The 13,567-nt window shown below is 41.8% G+C and overlaps 1 protein-coding gene across 1 annotated transcript; it reads right to left on the bottom strand.

Moving 5' to 3' along the window:
- Positions 1–523: 523 nt before the first annotated feature.
- LOC143736778 (fucolectin-like) lies at positions 524–11,625 on the bottom strand. Its single transcript, XM_077227478.1, has 7 exons — positions 11,558–11,625; positions 10,075–10,136; positions 8,513–8,551; positions 7,953–8,232; positions 5,874–6,010; positions 1,098–1,183; positions 524–1,025 (listed from the first exon to the last, which is right to left on the bottom strand). The coding sequence occupies exons 2-7, from the start codon at positions 10,109–10,111 to the stop codon at positions 906–908; spliced, it is 699 nt and encodes a 232-aa protein (XP_077083593.1). The 5' UTR covers positions 10,112–10,136; positions 11,558–11,625; the 3' UTR covers positions 524–905.
- Positions 11,626–13,567: the final 1,942 nt, after the last annotated feature.

Raw genomic sequence — 13,567 nt, 5'->3', positions numbered from 1 at the left:
ACACCTCAACAAACTCGTCTCCATACCGGCGTGATGACTCCGACCCCAACCAGATGAACTGGATAAATATTGTGAAAGTTCTGATCTAATTTGACTTCTGACCTATAATGCTGCCTGAATCATAATCATATACTGTTCATTTGTTGGCCAAAGGAGGACTGGCCTCCTGACTGAGCCTGGGTTTAGATCAACCATACATTTCTTAAAGACAAACACACTTAAAATTTTACGAGGAATAAAATGGACTAAGAAACATATAGACCAATTAAAACTCTATTATACATAAAATACTTGTACGAAATAGAGCAGTAAAACATGTCTCTTATGTGACAGCTTCACAACGGGAAAAAGTGAGTAATATCCACACTATGTCATTTCAGGTGTATTTTGAGTGTTATTGCAGTCTAACAGTTCTAAGATGTTATGTTTTCTTTCCAGCGTTATCACTACAATATTATTGTTTCCGGTCTTTCATTATCTGCATTGTTATTTATTATTGCACACAATAAGAGACGACAGATTGTACTTTTATATGTCCTTTATTTTGGGGGTGACCAATTTTCTGTGTGATCCAAAGATATATTGGCACAGTATTTTGTTTAGTTGTGGGTCTTCTGTTCCACGTACCTACAAGAAAGGAAGCAGAAACTCCTAACTAATTATAAGGAATAAAATAAGAACCCCACTTATATTTGTCGGACCTGTGTCCTATGGCCTCACTAGCTTTTCTACTTGATTACTCATAAAACAACCCTGAACAAAAGAAGTATTAATACACATGAGTTCATAATTAAACAAAAGAAAATAGAGAAATGGTGATAGACGTGCTTTGCTGTTTAGCTTTTGCCCAGTAAATAATTAACAGGAATTAATAAAAGCTTGAACAGTGTGTTCACAGTTTCTTTTCAAAGGCAAGTCTGGCAACTCTTCCGTTCTTTCTTCTGGAAGACATTCCCATCGGATTGGGTTCTCCATGAAAGTTGAGCTCCTCCTGACACTCCCTTCTCCTTCAGGATCTGCTCAATCTGAAGAACACAAACAGACTTTTAAATGATATTTCTGTTGTCTATTCCCAGTGGAATTACAAGAGGACTCACCTTCGCTAAAATCTCTTTCTTCACTTCCGGGTCGTTGAGATCTTGACCTGATTTCACCTCCAGTCTCACGATCTGTCTCTTCTTCTCTGTGGGACGAATACACTGATGAAGTCATGAACGATTTACGATCAAGCATAATCTGAGAACGATGATGAACAAGTTTTATGGTTTTTGTTTTGGATCATTAGGAATTTTTCATTATATCTGATTCTAAACATCCACAATCGTGTTTGATGCTCAATATTTATCAGTTGCTGAACACATTTTCCGCTAATTCAGGAAAAAAAATAACTTTACTAATTTTTTACATTAAGATAAACAACTTTCCATTATGTCCATTACGTCCATCCCAACGATCATTAGTTATTAACTTAGGGGCTGCTAACATGACACAGTTCTAACAGAAAACGTCTCGGTTACTAATGTAACCCTCGTTCCCTGAAGGAGGGAACAGGAGATGTGACGTCGGCGTGACGACGTAATTGGGATCACTTCAGGGAGCCCTATCAACTTCGAGTGTCTACAGAACGAGCCAATGAACGTTGGCGTGCGTGAGAAGCAACATGCGCCCCCGCCCCGCAGCGCGGGTATAAACAGGAAGCGGGCGCACGCACTCATTGTTTTTCGCTGAGGAGCCGAGATTTTGACGGCGGTACAGCGATGGTCAGCAACCGTGGCGGCGGGATGTCACGTCTCCCGTTCCCTGCTTCAGGGAACGAGGGTTACATTAGTAACCGAGACGTTCCATTTCATTCGCTCACCTTCGACGTGACGTAGACGTGACGACGTAATTGGGATCCGAATTGGAAACGCCCCGGTTGCTGCCACATCCAGTACCCTACTGTAGACTCTCAGACCCCCATCTGGCTGGGGCGGAAGACCTGAGTAGAGGGAGTTCACTGCTGTTCCGTTATACCCCACACAGTGGAACTCTTGGATAAACCTGGGAAAGTGTACCCTGAACATGGAAGGAAGGGACGCTGCGGAAGCCTCATCCTGCCCGAAGGGAGGTAACATGTGGAGAATACACATATGGACTGGCCGGAGGGCAGTGCAACATATGGAATGTCACTGGAGTGGCTCCAGCCTGAGAAGGGGGAGGCAACACATCAGGCAGTGACGGCAGAGCGGACTCTGCCAAGGGAAAGAAACGGGCTCACCGCAGGGAGCTGATCGTGGAAGAATACGCATATGGGATCGCCGCAGGGATCACCACATATGGAACCCAGCCTAGCACAAGTTACACATGCATACGAGCACTAGGCCTGGCGTCAGACGCTCTGCAACGTTTAACTGCCAAAGGGGTGCGGAGGAACTCTAAAGAGTTCGCCTGAGTGGGGAACTCGACTGGAGCAAGAAGCGCACGTATCCGCTCCATGTGGAGGGGAGTGGCGCAGCAAGCTGACACTAGGGCGGGAACTTCGGTGTTACCGGCTGGATTAAGCGAGCACACAGGAAGAAACCGGCTCAACACGTAAGCTATAAAACCTAGTGAACGTGTTAGGTGTCGCCCAGCCCGCAGCTCTACAAATGTCTGTCAGCGAGGCGCCGTGTGCCAGCGCCCAAGAAGAAGCGACACCCCTAGTGGAGTGGGCTCTCAATCCGGGCGGGCAAGGCATGCCTTGGGCTTCGTAAGCCAAGGCGATGGCATCCACTATCCAGTGGGCCATCCTCTGCTTGGAGACAGCCTTTCCCTTCTGCTGGCCTCCGCAACAGACGAAGAGCTGATCGGAGGTCCTGAGTCGTTTGCACCTGCGCTTGCCTCCTGGTTTGGCAGAAGCCTGGACGGGCATGGTCGACTTCCTGCGGCCTGCTCCACGATGAGGCCTGGATGGTGGCTGCTACTGCTGAGGCTTAGCGGGAGGGGAGGACGCCGCAAGAGGTCGACCTCGGTGACGAGCGGACGAAGGGTCTGCGGCCGGCGGACGGGTGGGAGCAGCAGCGGTCCGGCAGGGCAGGATGTGTCGGATGGCCTCCGTCTGCTTTTGGGCGGCCGAGAACAGTTGGGCGAAGCACTCAACCGCGTCGCCGAATAACCCAACCTGGGAAAGAGGGGCATCCAGGAACCGATATGTATCGGTGTCCCTCATATCCGCCAGGTTGAGCCAGAGGTGGCGCTCCTGGACCACCAAGGTGGACATCGCCTGACCGACTGAACATGCGGTTTCCTTTGTCGCTCGGAGACCGAGGTCAGTTGCCACACGAAGCTCCCGGAGGAGCTCTGGGTCAGAACCACCCTCGTTCATGTCCATGTCCTTGGCCTGGTGGACCTGCAGAAGCACCATGGCATGGAGGGCGGAAGCAGCCTGTCCACAGGCTCTGTAAGCCTTCGCAGAGAGACCGGACAAAAAATGACATGCCTTCGACGGGAGGCGTGGATTGCCCTGCCAGGAGGAAGCGGACGCCGGACACAATTGCATCGCGATGGCACGCTCCACCGGGGGGACATCCACATACCCCTTAGCCGCCCCGCCGCCGAGGGTGGTGAGAGGGGAGGAGCCACTAGGATGGCTTCTGGCACTATACGGCGCCGTCCACGTCCTAGTATGCTCCTCATGCACTTCCAGAAAGAATGATACCGAGGAGGCGCGCTGAGAACCAGCACGGCCCGCCCCGAGATACCAATCGTCCAACCGAGAAGGTTCGGGACGTGGTGGAAGGTTCCATGCAAGCCCGACCTTCTCGGTGGCCCGGGAAAGCATAGCCATTCTGGTCCTGACTCGGGCAACGCCACACTCCCGGAAGGGGGTAACGCAGCCGAAACTTTAATCCCCAGAGGACTGAAGCTCCCCCTCCGATGCTGCGATTGACATCTGATCGTCAGATGTGGCCCCAAAGGACACGGCTGGTCGTCCATGAGGAGGACCAGCGCGTTCCTTTGGAAGCTCCAACGGCGGCAGTGCTTGAGAGGTGAGAGGGGCCCGCGGAGATTGCCTCTGTGGGGAAGCCCTCACGGTAATCCTCAGATCACCCTGACCATGCGCAAAAGTAGGTTTATTCTGAGGTCCAGAATAAACACTAGATCTGGGCATTGACGAGGGGACTGCACCTCCCGTGAGGAAAGCGAGTCTTGATCTTAGCGCTGCCATAGTCATATTCCTGCAATGAGAACATGAACTATTCACAAAAGCTGCCTCAGCGTGCTGAACGCCCAAACACGAGAGGCAACAATTGTGGCCGTCTGCTGGCGCCAAGGAACGACCGCATCCAGAAACGCACAAGCGGAATGACATCCTAAAAGGACGCAGGGTCACGTTTGTGTTGCTCTTTTAGTTGAAAACAAAAAATATAGAAAAGAAAAAAATAACTCTCTCAGTGCTGAAGCACCCAGGGATAGCCGCAGTGTTATCGGGGTACACACTCAAAGAGGAACGCCCAACGAGACCGACACATACACATACACAGACACACACAAACAACGCTGTGAATACAGCAGTTGTGAGCTGTAACGCTCGCGGTCACCGCTGATCGCGCCTTCACACCAGCACTGGAACAGAGTATTTTTCTTTTGAAGCGGTCTTCAGCGTTGCAGCAGTCTGCAGAAACTCAGAGTCAAAACGAAAGCTCGGCTCCGAGGCGAAAGACAATGAGTGAGTGCGCCCGCTTCCTGTTTATACCCGCGCTGCGGGGCGGGGGCGCGTGACGCTTCTCACGCACGTCAACGGTCATTGGCTCGTTCTGTAGACACTCGAAGTTGATAGGGCTCCCTGAAGTGATCCCAATTACGTTGTCACGTCGACGTCACGTCGAACGTGAGCGGCTGAAAGGGAACCTTTAATGCGACCCGGTTGCTCATTTGCATAAAACAGTGCCTGGTGGCTCTGCAAAAAAATTGTATCGCTTCAGCGTAGCCACGTGAATCGTAATTATCCCGACAACGTTTTGTCAGTACAGAGGTAAAGGGAAGGAGGTCTAGAGATCGGCATGGTTTTATTTCAGTTAGCCTAATAGCTGGTTTGATTTGCATTGAAAGATGATCTTATGGAAAGTACCCCATGCCAATCTCTAGGTATGATGAAGGGAACGTGATGATGTGGGTCTATTTTATTTCCAAGGGCCAAGGGAACTTTATCAGGATGTATATTATCCTGTATCCATGAAATAACTGGCCTTTAAAAATAAAAATCTGCCTGACTCTATGAAAATTTAACAAAGGGGTGTCCTGAATTATGCACCCTGTATTTTAAGGAAGAACATTTATTTATTTATGATACATTATTCATACACAAAGAAAATTGGTGTCCTTAAAGGTTGGATTTTTCCTCATTTTTCTAATTAAGGCATTAAGATCAATTTCCAAAAGATGATTTTCTATTCCTCTTTTTAGGCAACTTTAGCATGGGTGTCCTAACTTATTCACATCACTATATATGTAAACATCTTTTATGTAAAATACTAATTCAGGATGGTGTGGTGATGGCGCAGTGGATAAGACACATGCCTTTGGTGTGAGAGACCCGGGTTCGAATCCACTGTGAGACACCAATGTGTCCCTGAGCAAGACACTTAACCCCTAGTTGCTCCAGAGGCGTGCGACCTCTGACATATATAGCAATTGTAAGTCGCTTTGGATAAAAGCGTCAGCTAAAATGAATAAATGTAAAATGAATAAATGTAAAGGACAGCACTAAATAAAAAATAAAATGCATTTAGAATGATGCCTCTAACTTTAGCAGATTCTGCAAGGGGTATGTAAACTTTTGAGCATGACTACAAAAAAAGTTCTAATGATTCTCAAACACTGACACAACCAACAGCTGTATTACTGATGATCACCTGACTCGTATACTTCCATCTCGCACACTCGGAGGACGTTTAGTCCAGGAAGGAGGGCGTTTATGTACCGTCCATCCAGATCACCGCAGGAGTAGGTGACACTGCAGGTTGCTGGATCAACTGAGATCATGGCACATCTGGAGGATCAGACTTGCAAATTCAACCAGTCTTTTATTTTACAAGGTACATTAACGAAAACTAACTATAATATAAAACAATAGCATGTAGGCCCTTTCTTTAGGAAGGCCTCTTTCTTTCCTTATCAAATATTGCATAGTTTTATAGTTAAATAGCCCTGGGATAAAAAATTGCAGTTTAATGGGTTTCAATGTGGGCATTTTTGTCCAAAAGGCGCTGAGAGGGATGTTTTTTTTTGTACCAAGTACAAAATAGATTTTTCGAAGGAAATGAGGGTGAAATAGTAAAATTACAATAAAAATACACACTTGTGCCAAAATTCATGCAGTTAGCATTAACACAGCCAAAGTGATCAAAAAAACAAAACTGAAAAGGCCAAACATGTCCCTAAGGAGGCACAAGGGTTAAGCTGGATTGTGACTCTATTTTCTTCTGGAAACAAACTTTGATGCATTATTTTCCTGTTATCTCTGTTATGCTGCTTTGAAACACTCTGTATTGTAAAAAGCACTATATAAATAAATGTTAACTTGACTTGACTTCGGGGTCTTGATTGTGGCATTTCTTTGTTGTTTAGAATCCAGTATTCCCATAATTATTTTGCCTTTTATGAGTTTAAAGGTGGGGTATGTGATTTTCTTTTTTGACCATTTTTTCAAAATCACTTGAAATCCTATTCCTGACCCACTTGCTGGCTGTAAATTAGAAGCACTGAAATGAAAATTAAGCAATTTAATCATCTGTGGAACGGGCAGGACTCGAAAAACTCCAGCCAATCATTTTCAAGACCGTCTAGAATCATTGGACAGAGAATGCGTCACTCAAACGGTCTTACCATGCCCCCCTCCCCCCACCCCCCTCGCGGGCGTGTCCCGTTCGTGCGCATACTCAAAGCTCGTGACCCAGTCTAGGTAAGTGTAAGTCGCTCCGGTACAGAGAGAGAGAGAAGGAGAAGGTATAGTTGCTTCCGTTTGGAGAATGTCAGACAAGAGACCATCACAGAAAAGGAAATCTATTTTCGAGAGACCAATTGCGAACAAAACGGCCGAAAGAGAAAGGTCTAAAACAAGGGTCATTCTAGGCGATGCTTTTCAACTTGGCAGCAACTGAAGGACCAGGAAGGACTACCAACAGATGCGGCTGTGGCATTTTTTCTGCTTGACAGGTGAGAACCCGTTATCTTGTAGTATTTACTACTAATCAGGGAACTGTCTTTACTGACGATATGCGCACGAGAATTGTAGCTGTTCTAACGTTATAGCCCAGCCATATGTAGAACTAGCTAGCTAAACAACCTGTTTGGGGAGGAAGCTGATGTGAGCGATTGGGTTTATGTATGGGCATCTGAGTTTTCGCTCGTGCTTGATTGCGCGTCCATGTTTTTCGAATGGGTGGAGTCAGAGCCAGCGTTGGAGGAGAAGTAGGTAGGACCTTATGAGTTGTGTATTTTCAAAATCTGCCAGCCGTTTTGCAAATCACATACCCCACCTTTAATAAAGAACTCTATCTCGTATTCTGTCCAAACACACTGCGGAATCTACGTCATGTGACTGTAAACGCGAAAAAAATGTTTCCATTGCAGTTTCCATTGCAGTATTGCCTGAAAAACCACCGCATGTGAGCGTAAAAGCTTTTTTACGATATATAGGAGTGTTTGCGAGATTGACATGTTTTTATTGGGCATATTTTCAACTCGCAATTTCAATTTGTGCAATTTGCAGGGTAATGGAAACGGAGCTACTGATATCTATGGAAGCGAAAAAAATAGAGCAAATCACATTTTGAAAATAACTTGGCACTTCAAATAATTGTCTCGAATACATCGTTACACCAGTAGGTGGCAACAAGCAACTGTTAAAAAAATATGTGTATTTCCATTGAATTCATTCCCCAGGTGGGTCCCCAGGAGTAAGTTTATAGACTACATCACTCGCGACTGACCTGGGATTGTCATTTCCGTTGTTCTGCAGAGAGTTTCCGAAGTGAATTTCAACATTTCTCCATCTATCATTATTGATAAAGTATGTTTCTCTGTAAGTGACGACCACAATGTTCACTTGATACGAAGCCTGGAGATCCAGCCTCCACCACGGATCGTTCTCAGAAAGGGTAAAGGCACAAGAACTAGAATCTGTAGAGAAATCCTTCACACCGTCAATGGCGAGGTCCGCTGACCTATATGTCGATGACTGAATGGCAGTTCCTCTTGGCGCCAGATTCTCTGGAAAAAGCAAATTAATTTGATGTGGAGAGAGGAAATGTCATGAAAAATTATCATAAGATGCAAATGATGTGTAAGTGCACCTATAACTATAATTTGGGTACAATGTTGTAGACACGGCTAAATCTGACAAAACTAATTTGTAAAAACGATATAAAAATGAATTAAACAATATTGTTGTTGTTGTTATAAAAGTACATAGCATTTATTTAGGTACTATTGCATGTCTGTGCATTTTAAAGCCCTAATTTTGGCCAAAACAAAGTAAGAGTTGCCCTACCTTGAGCGCCACCTGCATACTCCTGAACACAAACCAGCCCTGTGTGAAAAATAATCTTTCTTAATGACGGATCAATATAAAAAACAGTCAGATGTAAAGAGGCAAATGAGCAACTTTAGATTTGTTTTGTAAAGCAGCAATGAATCATGCTCTGATGCACAAAAGTCAAATAGAAATACTTGATGAATGTAAACTTGACTTTCTTAATTATAAAAAATAATAATAAGCTCAGATAAATGTCTTTATAAAAATGTAGTTTATACAACTTTTATATCTTCAGTATCACTGCATTGTTTTGACTCTTAAAGGGGTCCTATCATGCTTTTTCACTTATTCAACTTTAGTTAATCTGTAATGTTGCTGTTTGATCTTAAAAAAAGATCTGCAATGTCACAAAGCTCAAGGTCCAGTCCAAAGGGAGATATTTTATTTAAGAGAGTCCACTTTCCAAGAGATACAACGAACGACTCGTTTGGGCTATAACAGGTTTTTCTTTCCGGATCTTATGAAGTCACAATGTAACTAATGTAAATAATCCCGGGGACGAGGCCTGGTGGAGCTGCATTAGTGTAGACAGTGTTGTTTTCACCCCGTGTCCAAAACTCATTTATTTGTCCTTCCTAAGGTTCATGAAAATGTATTTTAAACACTGTTCCTGAACATTATAACCCCAATGTTTATCTGTATGCTGCACATTTAACAGCTTCCATAACCCAGAGGTGGAAAGTAACTAATTACAAATACTTTCGTTACAGTACTTCAGTACATTTTTCCATTTTTTCAACTTTCTTGAGTACAATTAAATTGTGGTACTTTTACTTTTACTTGAGTTGAATAAAAAGAAAGTATTCAACTTTACTACATTTCTTTTTCACCAAAAGCTTAATTTCTTTGATCGGACCTCTCACTTACCCTTCTTTGATTTTAACTTTATTAAAAAAACACACTTTTCAAAATTAGCAATAACACAATTGCTCTTGGCGACAGGTATAGCTAGTATGTTTGCTAAGCATAGTGTCAAACACAACAATTTATGAGATTAAAATGTTTTGCTCCAAAATCCCTATACATGTCAGTCGAAATATCGTTTGAAAAATCTTTTGTGGTCCCATGTTGCTGTGTGAATAATAATGTGTTTTTTGAACAATCAAACATGAAAGCATATTCTAGTACACCCAGAAAACACTTAGTAAAAGTGCGTAATAGGACCGCTTTAAATTCATTAACTATAACGATAACTATATCAGCGTCCACACCTGCGCATAATATCGTTCTGTTTATTCTAAGCGCGTCAGTTCTGTGTCTGTCACTTTAAATCCTGGAGCTCATTAATGCAGGATGGATTCTGATTGGCTGTCACTGTTTTTATCATTCATCAGTTAGAAAAAATAGTTTCCAATGATATCATTCCTCTGTGCTGTTATCGTTATAGTTGTGGTCCGGACTCTGCTATTCTTTTATATTGAAAACGATGTTTTTAATCTATTGTCTTTATCGTTATAGTTATTGTCCTTGTTGTGACAGGTCTTCTTTTACTGTTATTAATGAAAGTCTTACGTTACCCAATAATGTCAGCCAGCACACGATGATCCCCATCATCTCACAGAGAAGTCCTTATATTGCTCTGTAATTTGGGACAAAAGGCAAAGATGTGAAAAGTCACTACGCAGCATTGATTATGACAAAGATTGATTATGTCATGGAGCCTAGAGGAACATTACTGTAAAATCTCGGTAACACTTTATTTCGATAGTCCACTTCAGACATTCTACTAACTATAAGTAACTTTGCAGCTACATGTCAACTAACTGTCATTAGAGTATTAGTAGACTATCTGCTTAATATCTGCAAACACTTTATTTTGTTGGTCCCCCAACAGATATACTACTGACTATAAGTAACTTAGCAACTACATGCTGTTGTAAACTTCTTCCTTCTTCAGTGTAGAAAAACTCAGAAGCGAAAACCAGGAGACTTATTTAAGCAGGATTCTTTATTTGCTGTAGTCTGCTTCGTACCCAAGTCAAGTCAAGTCTAGTCTAACTAAGGCAGTATACATTGAGTTAATATATACATTTCAAGGGGGAGGGATTACATTGTGATGAACAAAGCATGTAAATGAGCTGAGACATGAGAACAGGAAAGGCATAGACTTCTTGTACTGAGATGAGACAAATAGTCTAAGTAATAAAATAACAGGTGTTCAAACTTGCTCAGCATGACTCTTCAGCCGGTAAACAACGAGAACAGAAAAAGCCTAGCCTTCTCGTACTGAGATAGGACAGTCAGGAATATCCCGCTAGGAACCCCTACCGTTTGCAGAGATTTCCTGGTCTCATCATTTCTAAACTTTCTCAATATAAAATACTATTGTATTGGAAATCTAAATTAAACATTTAAATAAATTTGTAATCCTACAATGCCAACTTGTTCTCGGAACCCGAACCCTAACACCTAACCCTAACCTAACAGTCTACTGACAGTCTACAACAGTCTACTAATACTCTAATGACAGTTAGTTGACATGTAGTTGAAAAGTTACTTATAGTTAGTAGAATGTATAAAGTGACTATCGAAATAAAGTGTAACCAAAATCTGAGTCTTACAGTTTCCTGACAGACAGTAATGAGCGAGGGCCATCTGGAAGTGTTTTACATGTAAGTTAAGTCAAACATTTCATTGATTTTCATTTTGAACACATTAAAATCATGTAAAATCAACTTTGAGACTGAACCCATCTGACAGACATTTTGGGACAAAGTTTCTTAGTTGCATTTTTATTTTAAGTCAAGTCAGGTTACCTTTATTTATATAGTGCTTTTTACAATACAGATTGTTTCAAAGCGGCTTTACAGAGATAACAGGAACATAATGTTGTAATAATATTGTTAAACATAAAATTAAATGTCTTAGAAAAATATATGTTATTTAAAAAAAAAACAGTTGTATTGATAAATGCTTGTTTATTTTATGGTTTTAATCGGTAACTGGTGTCACCAATATCTGCAGTTTTATTTGTTTTTATTAAAAATGAAGTGAACTAACCTGTCCTGTCCTGTCCTGTGAAATCCGTACGTTGATGATGGAGTGGTTTTACAGTCAGTTTGAAATCTGTGGATGATTCCCGAAGGAGACTGATGTACTTTCTCTCCGTGTGACGTCACGAGGGCTGGGGGTCGGATTGAGAGTTTCTGTTCTGAGAGACCCGATTACAGATCAAACAGGGATCGGTTTCTGTACCAGACAGATCAAATAAAATAAAATACTGCAATTATAATGATATGTTCTTGTTTTATTATTATATATTCTGATTTACAATGATATTTTGAAATTAAGAAAAACTATTAAAATATGTAAAGTGATTTTTGAGTTTTGCTTGTGAAATCGTTTAGGAAAATTTGCAAAGCTTTAACATACTTGTTCCATTTGCATGTGGATAAATGAGTTATGAGACTTGTCATAATTTTGGCTTTTGTCAATTTTGACTGTCATTTTTTCTGTTGTCAGTTTCAACTTAGAATAGCAATTTTTACTTACTATGTAAATATTTGCTGTCGTAATTTCGACTTTTTAACTTTTGTTCAAAGGTTTTGACATTTTCTTAAAGGGACTTTATATCAGACGAGAACATTCTAAAATTGGGATTACAGTGAATGTTTCTGGCTTTGTGACGATGAAAATTACCCAGAGGACAAAGTAATAAGTATTACTAGTATCCAGTATTATCAAGATTTCCATCCTTAGAATGAAAATTGGACAAAGAAATGATAGAATATGTAATTTGTGTCTATAGGTATGTGCGTTCGGCTCGAGTGTACAAAGTTACATCACCAACTACTTGTCTGGCATGCATAATACAGCGTTATTAGTCGTTTTCGTGGATCCGTGTGAATGGGGATCGTTTTGATTACGTTTTCATCTGTACGAAGAAAAAATGTTTCCATTTTTAGCACATCATTGTCGTGTAAAAGTACCCTAAGAGTATCATATTTTTGGAGACAGATTTGGAAAAGCTAATGCAATGCTGTGAACTACAGTGTATATGTTTATCATAATTCACATGTGCAATTATGCACTTAGCAGATGCTTTAATCCAAAGCCATTGCAAAGGAGGAACATCGCAAGAAATTTTTCCGAGACGAGAATTTTCATTGATATTTTCATTGCTAAGCAATGCCAGATTTAGTAAAACTAACCGAGGCAAACAACAGAAAAGATCCGTAGATATTTGGGTTAATATTTATGCATGCCAAAAATTGCATGCAAATGCAGAATAAAATAGTAAAGAGAACTAACTTGCAATTATCTATATGATTACACAATGCATGTAAGCAAATGCATCTATTATCTAAATAATAATAATAATAACTATATAAACCCGATGGCCCCTCAGGCTGATTTTACAGTTCTTCATCATGAGCTCTAGGCCTGTAGTTTGTCCTGCTTTCCACTCCATCTGGATCAGCTCGATCATTGATCATTTCCCTGTTGTTTTGTGTGTATTTGAATGATGTAAATCAGAGCTGGAGCTGCACAGGAGTCCAGCGTCATGAGACTCTCAATGAGGGTCCTAATTATGTGAGCATCCTTCCATAAACTCCAACAGAAACTAACAGAAGATCGGATCTGACTTATATAGAGTTAAAAACATTTCACAGTGTTTCTCGATCCACAGCCTTGCAACATTTGAAAGGCTTGGTTTGGAGTGATGACATACGAGATGGAAATACTGTAATCCAACTGCATGCACACAGACACTTGGTTGGGTTTTCATGTTTTATGGGGACATTTCATTGACATGATGATTTTTATACTGTACAAACTGTATATTCTCTTACCCATCACAGAAAACTTTCTGCACTTTTACATTTTCAGCTTCTGTTCTTAAAGTTGAAACTGCTCCATCTTTCAGGACAAGCCGTTGTGCGAATCCTGCATTGCACTCGCGAAGATTGTGGAATCTTTACTCCGTAAAATGTGCAGCACAGAGAGCGAGATTTGGGTAATAATTATGGGGGACCGAGTTAAAAATAAATTTTAGCCATTGATCCCTAA

The sequence above is a fragment of the Siphateles boraxobius genome, unplaced genomic scaffold, assembly GCF_051911475.1.
Source record: "Siphateles boraxobius isolate OS27281-9 unplaced genomic scaffold, OSU_SipBor_1 130, whole genome shotgun sequence".
NCBI classification, from domain to species: domain Eukaryota; kingdom Metazoa; phylum Chordata; class Actinopteri; order Cypriniformes; family Leuciscidae; genus Siphateles; species Siphateles boraxobius.
This window is presented reverse-complemented; position numbering and strand designations above follow the sequence as displayed.